Genomic DNA, 13483 nt, shown 5'->3' on the forward strand with positions numbered 1-13483 from the left:
CGGGCATCGGCCAATTCGCTTGGTCTCTACAGTCTGGGGTAAGTTCCGCAGGTTTCAAGACCTTGTCATTACAAATTGCACTGCACACATTGCAGTCCCTTGCAAGTCTCTAGGGAAAAAGGATGGTCAAGGGACATTCCTTGCAATTTGCGACTTGCAAAGATATGCAGGAATGTTCTGCAACTGTTTTTGCAGTCACAGTCCACGACGTGATTAGCACCTGCTGTGGGCATGTGATAGTCATACTCAATGTGAACTGTCGGCGATTGATAATTTACACATGTACTTGTGTTTGTTGGAAACAATGAAGGAGCAGACAGCATTCCTGGAGTGATGCATCTCCTCCTTGCGCGTTACATTTACGGCCTCCTGTGGCATTGTAACCCCTGTCCCTTAAAGGGCCACAAAGCCGACACATTGTGAATGCAAATACTGGGAGTTCTGCTGTTCCATGAGGGCCTCACTCCCAGCATTCCACCTGTCTGCTTTGAGACACATTGATTCTGGGCTGAGTAATAGTAATGTGGCAGGCAGTGTTTTTTACTTGTTGTGACTAGTGCCTTGTGCAAGAGATTAGACAATCCCTCACAAAATATGAGGTGAGTGTGGTTGTAGAGTAAACCAAAACATGTTCTACAAGTACTGTGCAGTTGTCACAACCTCTTTTAAATTCTTTTGAATTGCTAGTTAAAACGCTATGTTTTTAAGAGGCCCTCAGGAAGCTTGATGCATTAGTTTTAGGAAGCTTGATGCATTAGTTTTAGGACTTGAATGAAAAATGGATGTTTATAACTAGTGAGCATTAGCAAGGAGCACTGCTCAGAGGTAGAAACTCCTGTACCAGGACTATGAATGTATAATACAAAAGGATACTTGCATAGCACAGGCATGACTTCATTGCAAGCAACCATGGACATTTGTATCATTAGTTGTGCATTTGCATTCTGTAATCCATGAAAATTAGATCGTGACAGAAGAACCTCATGACCACCTCTTCAGAGTGCACTCTGTCAGTAGGTTCCCCAAACCCAGACCTACAGTCAACAAATCACATTATTATGGATTGATTTGAATAATAATTTATTCTCATTTACCAGATTACTGCACTTTGTGCACAAAGTCTCTACTGTATGTTTACAATATTTTTTTTCCTCTACCTGACAGGGGGTTCTGAACCTGCCATGCCTGATGTGAGTAAAATTTGTCTTTTACTGTAATTGTATTGTTGTGGCTCTGGCCAAGTATTGATTAGCGAGTTATTGTGTAAGTTCAGATGTGTTGAAGGCCACATGTTGAGATTGGATCTATGCGGATCTTGACATAATTCACTGATTTCTAGCTTAAGGTCCAATAACAATTATGCAATATACTTATGAAGCTTTCCTTCAGGGAGAGCAGCGTCCCAGTTAATACCTGAATGTTCGATCTGAATAAATGTTCTTTCTTCCACGGTGGGTGCTAAAGCATTAAAAGAAACTTCTCATATTGTTTATGCTAACATTAAATAAGGTATTGAAAATTATGATTTAGAGGCCCACAAAAATAATTTAGTTGTTAGATCTTAAGTTCTCTGCTCTACTACCTTGGATTGTAGTGGTGGTATCAACAGCTTAAAGTTACACATTTTCGCCTCTCCCCTTTCCAATAGATACGGGGCTGCAGGACCTCTGTAAATCCAATAGCATTTATCGGAAGGGAAAACTATATATGTTTCTCTATATGGAGAAAATCAGATGACCTGTCTTACTTACCTGGGAAATCTGCCTGACGGGGATTATTTGCAGAGACAAAAAGCAAAGAGCCACCACACCCTTCTTAGAGTTAGGGCTCCTGATGGCAAAGCGCCTCATTTGCTGGTGGAAATCCCATGAACCTCTGACATTGGAGGCTTGGTCGCACTCCATCACTGCGTGGGCTCAGGCAGAGAATATAACCTGGGCCTTTGTTAACACCCCCTCTTGGTGAATTGAGATACCATTTTAGCCAATCTCCACGTTTCCCTGCAGCAAGGAGTCTCTGATCATAGTAAAGTCATTACACCCTATGCACAAGTCGGGGGTGGGGGTCCCTGCACACCGCATAATATCTGATTACTTTCATGGTATAGGCGAGTCAAGAGTCTTTAGTCTTCGAGGATTCTTGACATATCGTATACAACTGGTATGGGACTGGTTTTATCTACAGTTATTAAAAAGTTCCCTTGCTCTTCCCCGAGCCCTCCTTACTTCCCCCTCCTCTCTCACCATATTTCCTCATCCTGTTACCCCAGAAAATTGGAAACATCTGTCTGTTGCTTGACACTTGTTATCACCTATGGAACCGCATCAGCGAAGATGGAATAATCACAGGACTCCATAAAAATGTCTGAAACTGTACAAATGCAGCACTACTCGACCCTAACAGAAACAACTGTATTGCTGCATGCGTTGCTGGGTTTTCAATAATGTTTTACCTGTATGATATATGTGAAAACCAATAAACAGATTAAACAAATTTGAGAAAATCAGATAACACCTTTAGTAAAGCAGATTGCAATTTAATCATAAAACACTTGTGAAAGAAGTCTTTCATAGTAAAATTGTCTGAAGCGTCCCAACGGAATCCAATTGAGTTAGTCTAGAACCAGACCATAAATTTGCATAGCCGAAGCAAACACCCTCACCATGAAACTGTATAGCAACACACCGGCCCCTTAGCCAACCAAAAAAACACAGATTAACGTTCTAATTAGAATCTACGTCTTTAGCAAAAATAGTCCAGAAGATTCTGATATCACCCAGGTCGTAGATCTTCCTTTTTTCAGTTCACTGTAGACTGCATTGCTTAGTTCATTTAGGATCAACAAAATAAGCTTTCCTCCAGCTGCCTTCTTCCACCATATTCTAAACATTATGCAGAATCTATTACTGCACTTTTGAACACTTCCCTTGGGGAAGGCAAAGGTCTGGAGTCCTAACAAAGACCACGCTCAATCCCTTGCATGAAATGCTTGGACTCTTTCAGTGCCTTGGCAAATATCTTAAAATAATCTGTGGGACAGTTGTAATTGCACTTGGAATAGTAGCATCCTATAGATCACATTTAATCAGGCTGACGTTTTGCTCCTTAGACCTATGTAGCTTGATTGCACATCGGGTAAAACACAATCAAATTGAATTGTACGCAACTCGGCTTGTGTTTGTTTCCCTATATGGGTTTCATTAAATAAAATATGAATAAGATGATTGTATAAGATAGATCAGCGGTTCTTAAACTGTGGTCTGTGTAGCCGTGGGGGTCTACAACTGTAAAATTAAATATTTTAGGCAGAGTGATAAAATACATATACTCAGTGTTTAAAATGCCCTGTAAATGTGAAGAAATTTGAAATTTGAAGCGAAAATCTGTTGGTGTACTTTTCTTGTTATCTTATTTTTTGGGTACAATGAATTACAGCAAGTAGAGTCTTCCATGGGGGATCAGTGGCTTAATTGAATAAGCATTGGTATGTGCTGACAAAAAGATGATGCATTTGAAACCAATAAGAAACACTGAGTCTAGCATATCACTTTGTCTTTTAAAAATAAACTATATTTTGAAAATCTCAACTTCTCATTAAAATTTTGATATTTGGATTTTTTTTTGGGGTCGTTAATAAAAAAAATTCCATAATTTAATTGTTATTGGTATCCTAGTTTCTATATTTTTGTGTATTGTTTTGAGGTTCAAATACATTTCTGAGGCAGGCGTCCAGTAGAGATTCCGTAGTGTACACAGAAGTCAAAAGGTTCAAAACCACTGTCATAGATGAATGAATATCAAATGGCACTTTTAATAGTGTTTCCGACTGTTGTTGGATGTGACAGGTCTGGGAAGGCTCCGGCATCCCAAATCGGTAATAACTGTAGCAAGCCTTTTTCAATAGGCAGTGTTGGACTGATGTACATCATATGTATAACATATGTTGTGAACCAAAGTTCCCTGAGGCTCATTTTCAGATGAAAGGCTGTCCTGGCTCTGCCAGGACGCCAATTATTAACTCTAGTGGGCCCACAAATACCCATCGTCCACTGTCTGTACTTGCTACATTCTGGTTCTTCCAGCGCTTTAGTCAATGACCAAAGGAAATAAAATGGAATGAAATTTACCCACCTGTGTTACCATTTCATTACTCCAACTCAAAACAATGTGAAGTATTTTGTTATCCACCTGCCCTTGAGGTGTTTGAGTTTGAAAGGCCTTCTCTTTGTAGGTGCCTCAGCGAGTGGTCCGACTTGAATTTTGATTGATATTTCTATGAGTGAGCTGCTTTTGTGAGCATTTGGAAAATAAAGTCTTTGATCAAAATCACTGCCCAGAGATGCATTTTCTTTCTTTTTTTATTCTCTTTTTTGCACCAATGTTATACTAAAACCTCATGTCTGAGAATGTAGGACATTTTGCACTAGATTGGAATTATAAATGGAGGAAGACTCCTGCATGATGGCACATGGGCAATATTTTCATTAAAAGTTTGTGTTTGTCATCCTTGCTTCTTCAGCTGCACGTTCCATCCATCAGTGTGTCCAGCCGATGGTCGTGGAATCCCGAAGATGAGAGAAAACGCCAGGAAAAGTGGTTAAAAGAGCAGGAGCAGTTGTTGCAGGTATGAGCTGTGTACCATTCGTTTCCTCTTCTGGTGTACTTCAGAGGTCATGTGCTGTTTGATTACTTATGTGAATAAATTTCACCCAAGATAACCTTCTAAAAGGCAAGACTGCTTGCTTGATCAGCTTTATATAGCTTTAGGGTGGATTTGTGTGGGAGTTTGTTGTGCACTCCAGAGAGTATATTATCATGGAGTATTAGAAACGTTTATTCCTAGTGGTGCAGGTTGGTGATGCCACATGGTCTCATGCTCATTCCTCTACCCTGTCATCTTTCAGGCCGTGGAAGAGGGATGTATGTAGTAGCCCTGCCAAAGGGGCTATTCCCTAACCTCTTAATTGTAACCCACACCCAATATTAGTCCCACGTTCCATCAACTAAACCAGGACGTGCACCAGTGCTCAACGAACCATTACATAGTCATTAAAAAGTAGGTTTAGACAAAAAAAAATTCATTTAGTTCTCAATCATTATCCTGTGATTCCTAATGCAACATATTCAGCTGAAGGTGAAATGCCACTATACTGTTAGGCGAATAATGTCCCAACATCACACTTTTTTTCATATCATTATGTCATACGTCTGCCACTTTGAAGTGTGTAAATGGGATAAAATGACAGCTTTCAGGGCAAAATGTTCTTACTGTGATGTTTCCTAGTGGTTATCTGAAACCCTGATTGCTATAATTGAGTTCTCTTAATGAAGCATTCGGGCCCAGGTGACTTCAATTTTAATTTACCGAAGACTACTAGTGGGCCAATTGATCTTTTCTAGGCACACCTTGGCCACTTATGTTTACTTTTTAATCGTATCTAATCCGGTGGCAAGAGCACTCTGAACACAAGGTTGCATTCTTCACACAATGGATAAGCACTGTTGTTCAAAAGAGTATATTGAAACAAGCATTTTCAATGCAATTGGTCTCGCATTTGCGAGAGTTTAAGCTATTGGCATTGTAAATGACAATGCCTTTTATTTATACGTTTTTAAAACTAACACACATATAAAAGGAATTGTTAGTTGTAATGCTAATAGCTCAAACTCTTGCAAATGCGAGACCACTTTAATGGTGGCCGTGCCCCTTTCTTTATACGCTATTTGTCGTATTTAGGTTACAGTGAGCTGCGTCTAAAGATAGGGGCGCAGCTAACATTAAAGTGAAAGCGCAGTATGGGGCGCTTTCACCCAAAAACACAAAATGAATAAACAAAGGTTCTGTAGCTCGGCTGCCAAAGTTAAAGCGTACCGTGCTGGAAAATTAAACAAATAAAAAAGCAAGTCTTTTATAGTAAAAGCCAACCGTGCTGCAAATTAAATAAATAAGCACGACCGATATAGTTAAAGTGGACCCGCAACCATTGCTATTAAAAATTGCGTGTGCTGCCCTGTAGGAACTCACATTGTAGGTGCAATAGTGGAAGATCATTAAAGAAAATAGTGCTCACAGACTAGATAAAGCAGACCATGTAAGAACACAAGTAAAAAGTTCAGTCCTTAGAGGAGGTTACAAATGCAGACAAGGCGGTATCAAGGAGGGACTACTAAGACTATTTAGCAATCAAAAGCAACGATTTCAAAAGGACAGTAACGAGCCAATTGAAAAGATGGGCACGAAATGGCTGGAGCTTCTCTTCCATACCTCAATACAGCATGCCTCGCAGAGCAGCGCATGTGCTGCCCAGGCTCGACCTAAAAATATTTCAGTATTTCTAATCTCCTCTCATTTTATTCCTTTCTTCATTAATGCTTCCCACCACTTGATTCCAATTCACAATTCTTCAATGGTTATTCATGTGATAAAACACTTTAATAGTGGTGGTGTTGTAAAACAAACATTTGGAAATGTTTTCTGCTCATTGTTTGGATGTAGCCCTTCCTACACTGCAGTTTCCAAGCTCAAACAAAATATAAGTCTCTCTTTTAAAGACCGCACCAAAAATGATTCTTGTGTTTGAAGAACGCCACATGCCGCTCTGTGACATGCAGCCATTGCTATGCACACAATGATTTCCACGTGTCCCCTGTGTGTTTCCATTTGCCATAGACAAAACGTTGGAGGTTAGGGGGATTCCCATGCACTTTATCAGTTTTAGCCAGCCCAATGTAGTCAATATTCACAAAAATACATACAGGCAAAACTTTCATTTGCACTAACTGGTAGTAAACTATTCAATGAATATACCCCAAATGGTTCCCTTGGCTTTACTTTCAGCAACCTTTGTTGTCTCTTGGGTGTTTGAATACTCCCTGCATCTAGGGTGTCTCCAGGAGAATGCAGTATTCTAAATCTATGAAACGTTATTATATGGCGGACCTTGAGTTCAATTAGACCTGTTGAAGTTTCACCTGCTTAAATCTGTCACTGCTACCTTTTAGCATATGGATAGCAATCTTGGAGTTGTATGTTACAAATAAGCATAATCAAATCTCCATCTCACTTTGCGGATATCGCATGTTCGTGGTTAATGACATTTTACCCATACCTTACCAATGGGCAGTGGAAAAAGGAGCAACACAACCTTCACTCTTCTCTGAATTGTTCTATATTTTGGATTGAATTCTTCTGTGATAAGAAAATAGTTGTGTTCGTAATATTAAACAGTGAAGTAAGACTATAATCTTTTTGTTATATGGGGCATAATTTGAAATGAGGAGACTGATTAAACCATGGCAATGGCACACAACAACATTTTGAAACACAAGAACAAAAAATGATTTCTAGAAATGAAAGGAGAACTCAATAATCCTATTAGTCCACAGGATACGTTGAAATGTGAGTTAAGATTGACTGGTCTTTAAAACTGCAACTGGCTCTTTGTTTAAGACAATGTAAACATCATTCCCTGAGATTAAGTTTCACTAATGTTAAATAAGCATTTTTGTCTATCATACATTTCCAGTGGAATGTTAAGTTCAGGGAATTAGACAGGAATGTTTGGTTTAAAGTTGTTCAGTACTGATATTGTGTGGAATTACTTTTGCTGGTGCTGGTTTTATTTTTTTATTGGTTGTCCATGGCCTTTTCTCATAGGAAAAACATAGACGAGAGCAAGAAAAGTTGAAAGAAGAGTGGGAACAAGTGCAGCAGGAGGTAGAAAAGGAAAGCAGTAAGGTATGTATACCCAATCACCTTTTCAGTGCACACCTTGTGTCATAGAAGTCGTGTTCAGATCAGATACCTACCCAAGTAAGGGAAATAAATAATAATGATGACTACTCCAATTTTCTCTGTCTGTTGTCCACTTCTGTAGGAACATGTGCTACTGAATGCAAGCAACCATGTGCCTATAACTTCGCAGTCACCACCTCTGTCATCTAGCTGGCGGGCGAGGGAGGCGGCAGTCGCAGAATGGATGAGAGGAAGTGATGGTAGTGAAGAGCAGCGCGTGAGGGCAGATGAAGAAGCTACAAAAGCATTTCAACTTGAACACCAACGAAAACTGGAAGAAGAGAAGCTGCAGCTGGAAAGGGAGACAAGACAAATAGAGGAGAGCAGACTTAAGTTCTTGGAGGAGCAGCAGAGACGGCGGGTACAGGAGGAGGAAAGGCAGCGCCTGCTTGAGCAGCAGCAGAGAGAGGCAGAAACACGGCGCCTTGCAGCAGAAAGACAGCGCCATCAGGAGGAGGAGAGACTCCGACAGCAGGCAGAGGAGGAGAAACAACGCAGGCGATTGGAGGAAGAGCAGGAGCGACGCCTTCAGGCTGAGGAGGAAAGAAGATGGCGGGCTGAGGAGGAGGAGAAGCGGCGGCAGGCAATGGAGGAGGAACAGTGGAGGCGGCACCAGGAAGAGGAACAGCTGCATTTGAGAGCCCAACAGGAGCAACAGAGACAAAGAGTGGAGCCAGAAAAAGAACAAAGATCTTTACAGATGAATAATTATGAGAGGTTTGTACTGAGGAAGGCAGTGTTATGTCTTGTTGATCCTTTTGGGACAGCCCACAGAGAAAAATAATTATAGTTTGCATTTGGTTGTGTGCACTTTATCATTTCATTGTGAAGGAAGTCAGTAAAATGGAAGCTGAGGAGTAATACAAACTCCAAGGCATGAATAGGGTTGGCTTTCAAATATAGAAGTGCAGGGTTGGAAGGAAGGGAAGAACAACTGTTTCGTAAAAGTTAGAGCTGCTCAGTTAGTAATATTGAATTATTTTCTGATAAAACAAGGTCATACATTTGTTTTTCTATGTTAAACATACTCTTCTGTAGTGAGCCTTTAAGATTGTACTCCTGTCTATGTCTGCCAAGAGGGTAGAAAGACATGTGTAAAGACATTTGTACAAGAATATGAGACCTCCTGAGCTATTTCATGACTTTCTGTTGCATGAGCTGATCTTTTGTATTTATCTTTGTGTGGGTATCATTGAGAACATGCAGAAAAAGGCAGGTACTTGCAGGGCTGGACTGCTTTGGGATTCTAAAATTATTTTTACTGTTCACTGCTCAGTTACTTGTAGCATTCAAGTTCTACACCACACTAACGTATGTTACTTGTTCTCAATTACATTGGGATTAGTTTGGTTTTGCTGAAAGTTATTTCTGTTTGATGGCTTTCTAGTAGTAACTACAAAGTGAGTTTGGATCATTCGGTATGCTTTTGTTAAAACGAAGCCAAAATTGACTTTTCACTGTTACAGTTGTTGATGCTGTCCGTGAAAGGGCTGGTGTTGAGCCTTGACTGAAACTTTTCAGAGCACGGATAAAAGTTCATTGGTGTGGTGGTGTGAAGATACATTAAATAGTGTATACAACTTCCTGAGCTCTCTGGGGTTTGACCATACACGAGCAATTAAACCACCCATTTGACTGAACGCCTAGAATGTGGTTGTTGCTGATTTGAAGAATGTTATTGGCGATGCTGGTGTGAGTTTCCCTTTGCATGTAGCCAGTCAGTGCGAGGGTAGGGCCACAGGTCCCAACTGCCTCATGTTTGGTACCAACCTCTCAGGTAGACTCCCCCTAGGGCTGTTGAACAGGGTTTGATGTCCAAGGCTAAGGATGTATTGCACAGCGGGTGACTGTGGTGTGGTAACGGCCAGATGCCAGAAACCATGTGATGCGGTTAGCCTACTCCTTGACTCCACGGTTAACAGGTCCCAGAAAGCCAGAAAAAAAGAGAAAAATAGCACCTTTTGCTAGTTCTAGACCGTTGTAGTGAGTTACCTTGAGGGGTGGAAAGTTGTAATCACGCAATTACTGAAATATCTTTACTGCTCTACACATAGAAATACAATTGTCTGCTGTACTGTGTTGTAGCATTGCTCTGGGCCCATAAATGGTGTTTTATCATCAACTTGGTGTTATTTCAATAGATTTCTTTATAGCCCTCTAGCTACCATGGTCCTCTGATGGATCTTGTTCTGTGTTGATAGGGGCTGTAATATTCGGAGGATGGACAATTATCCTAAGAGGACCAGGAATGGGATAGTTGTCATCACCAATTATATATATATATCCTATAAGACAAACAACATTACTAACCTCTAGAATCAGTTCCAAACCTACTTATTTACCTTCAATGAAATGATGAAACAGAATCAGCAGAATTTGGTTAAATTCTAGATTTATTAATTTGGGACATCATCTAAATTAATGATAGCATTCAGCCCTAATAGAAGGTTAAATATAGTTTAATAATATGGCATCAAGCCTCTGAGAATAATCAAATAGATAGCCACCTCATCCAAGACACATCCGGGGCCAACCCACGGTGTGAGTTGATTATGGTGAGCCTCGTACAGACCCTTTAGGAAGTTCAGCAAGGTTCTGAGTAACCAGTTCTGGTTCGTCAAGTCTGCAACAATTAAGTCACATCAGCATATCGTGAAACCCTTTAACAAAACCTGTGTAGCACCTAATTTTCTTTTATCATTTTCAGTGCACAAGTTAAAACATGACATATTGATGTCTTATTCTTTCACATGTAAATTAATCTATGACGCATACATTTAATTTTTTTCATTAAGATCACGTTATCAAAATCATAGGATCGAAATCATTATTACTTGTTAATAATCACATCTACTGAAATTGAACTTAAAATATAACATAAAACTATTCTGCCATCTGGATGCTTTTACAATGCAGTATATGAATCAAACTTTCCTATCAGTTAAAATAAAAGTGGAAAATCTGAGCACACATTTGAAATTTGCGTAAACAGTGTCATAATTACTACTTTTTTCATAACTTTTGTCAAGTGTAATATCTACTCTATCAACTATCATAGCTTCAGTATATATCAATAGCATTAAATATGGTTTCTTTCACTGTCAAAGTAATACCTGACCTGAAGTGCTTGCTACAACCCAAAATCAAGGGCAAAGAAGGGGAACTTGCGTGGTACTGATTAAGCTGATATTTTATCAAAATATAGTACCAACTGTTAAAGGAATTATTCTTAAAAATCTCAAAATTGAAAAGTGAAAATGTTGAACTCACAGAAGAATAATTTACATTTTGGTAAAGCAAAACAACTTCAAAACCAGCTTTTTGTTTTCAAGTTTTTCCTTAAGGAGCATTCATCCAAGTTATTTTGAAATCTTAGTGTAATGGTACATGGGGTATTAAAAAAAAATGTCACTGTCGTTGCTTTTAGTAATGCTTGATTCTGTGCATTGTTTACTTACCCTTGTTTGTGTGATAGGCCTGTTCCTTACGGAGTAGCTGCTAACCGCGATGAGGTGGACTACACTGCATCAAACAGGTCAGTGTTTTTTCAACCTGGCACTCTGATGTATTTTTTCCTTTTATCTGTTTGTACTATAATTGGAACCAGGTCTGATTACTTTGTGTTCTCATTATTCCTGTCTTCTCGCTGAAAAAATTGCAGAATTTTCATAGTTTTTTTGGATCCATCGGACACTGTATTTTCAATCTACCTTAGGCTCTGGTGGATTTCTTTTTCTGTGGTTCTAAGACGGACGGGCATAATCCAGGGACCTGTTTGTGATGAGTGGGAAGCCGAGCATTCAGTGACCCAGCCATGGGGCAGTGACACTAACCTGACACTGCTGCAGAACCTGATAGCTCACAACACCTTGTAGCTCATCTGTAGATCCTATGAATTATGAAGGGACGATACACCTGGCTGTTTTAACCGTTGAGTGACTTTGGTTGCTGTGCAACGAATCCTGCATGTATAGTGATGCCGAGGGGTATGGTGGGGGGAGGGGAAGCCTATTGGATCTCAGATTCCAGCAAAAAGCCCCTGGATTCCTTCACACATGGTTGGGCGAGCTGTAATCTGTTTGTTTGTAAATTGACAAAGCTAGATGTCGCTGCAAGCCAACCATGTCTGTATGTGTTGCAGGAGTTCATTGAAGTCTGCTCCAGAGTCGGATGCCCCCTCCGCCTACAGAAATGGTAAGTGTCAATTTACTACTGCAAGAGATACTTAATTTATTTTTGGGAATTAACCTTTTTCAGAATTTGTACTACTGCATTGGGAACTTACTTTAACTAGTTTGGAATTAACAGTTTTCAAAATGTTTTTAGCCAAGCCCTTTGACCCTCTCTTCTCGAAGCAAAGAATTGTGGACGTTATTTAGGCTGCCCCTCCAAAAACTCCAGTATCAGTTGCATGTGTTGTTGTTGCCCATCACTTTTCCTACTGCTTGCCACCTTAGGTAGGCCCTTTGGAGACTGCAAATATAAGTGTTTTTTTTTTTTATTTAACTGTTAATCAAGACTACAACTGAGCTCAAGGTTCTACATAGCTGTAGAGTTGCATTCTTTTAGTACAGTTGAAAATAGTAGTACGTATATAACCAGAAACTTGCTTATTTATAATTCTGAAGTAGGAGAGAGTAGATATGAATGCTCTGACGCAGAAACATTTTCCATGCTTTTTCACCTGCATTTTCATGAATGCCATTCCGGGACTCTAGCAAGAGAAAGTGTTTGTGGCCAGGGCATGCTGAGGAACAGCAAGACCGAGGTTATCTTATTCGGAAATGATCCAATTTCTGGACCCCCAATTGGTGGCCAGATACATTGGGCACTCTTCCCACACCCACTAGGAAAGTAAAGAACATAGGAGTGATAGTTGATGACAAGCTCAACTTTGGCGACCAGATAAATGCAGTAGCCTCAGCTACCTTCTATACCCTCAAAATGATTAAGAAAATACTACATCTTTTGCCGGTGGACAGTCGGCGGATAGTTGTCACGGCACTTATGTCTAGGCTAGATTACTGTAATGCTCTCTACCTAAACATTTAAGAACATTTCCTGAACAAGCTCCAATTGTTGCAAAATGCGGCAGCGAGATTGCTCACTGGTACACCGAAATTTGCACCAATTTCAGAGGAAATCAGAAAACTCCATTGGCTACCTGTCGGGAAAAGGTAAATTTTAAAGCTCTGTGCACCGTGCACAAGGCACTGCAGGGCACAGGCCCAGATTACCTTAAACGGCAACTGCAGTGGTACCAGCCTAAAAGAACTCTTCGCCCCCGGGGAGCAAAGTTGGAATCAGTACCACCCATAAAAAAGTTTCATGGGGCGGAAGAAGCTTCATAGCCGGTGCTGCCAAGGCCTGGAATGATCTCACTTTCTATCTGAAGAACACCACCAATATCTTAACATTCAGGAAAGAACTGAAAACATGGCTCTTTAACTTGTAAAGGTGCCCCCCACTTCAATGCCTAGATGACAGCAACTAGCACCAGGACACCCCTGGGTAACCAATCGCGCTTTATAAATGCCCATAACATACGGGTTTCCTCAGTGTGCTGCTGGGATCCCCGCCCTGGGTAGAATAAAGAATGGAATATAAAGAATCGCCTCTTGTAATGATTGGGATTGAGGCCCTGGCAGGTGTGCTCTCCCAGCCACAGGTGCTTTATCGGGTGTGCTT

General features: G+C 40.4%; 1 protein-coding gene across 25 annotated transcripts in view; it reads left to right on the forward strand.

The window, feature by feature from the left end:
• The window catches only part of LMO7 (LIM domain 7), a 480465-nt gene that overhangs the window by 431873 nt on the left and 35109 nt on the right, over positions 1-13483 (forward strand). For all 25 annotated transcript variants that reach the window (XM_085622039.1, XM_085622044.1, XM_085622040.1 and 22 more), the window contains 6 exons: positions 1165-1190; positions 4520-4624; positions 7658-7738; positions 7878-8512; positions 11271-11330; positions 11937-11989. In XM_085622039.1, the coding sequence (XP_085478165.1) occupies positions 1165-1190; positions 4520-4624; positions 7658-7738; positions 7878-8512; positions 11271-11330; positions 11937-11989 (960 nt within the window). The remainder of the gene's footprint in view (positions 1-1164; positions 1191-4519; positions 4625-7657; positions 7739-7877; positions 8513-11270; positions 11331-11936; positions 11990-13483) is intronic.

Source organism: Triturus cristatus, chromosome 8, assembly GCF_964204655.1.
Source record: "Triturus cristatus chromosome 8, aTriCri1.1, whole genome shotgun sequence".
In the NCBI taxonomy this organism is placed as follows: Eukaryota; Metazoa; Chordata; class Amphibia; order Caudata; family Salamandridae; genus Triturus; species Triturus cristatus.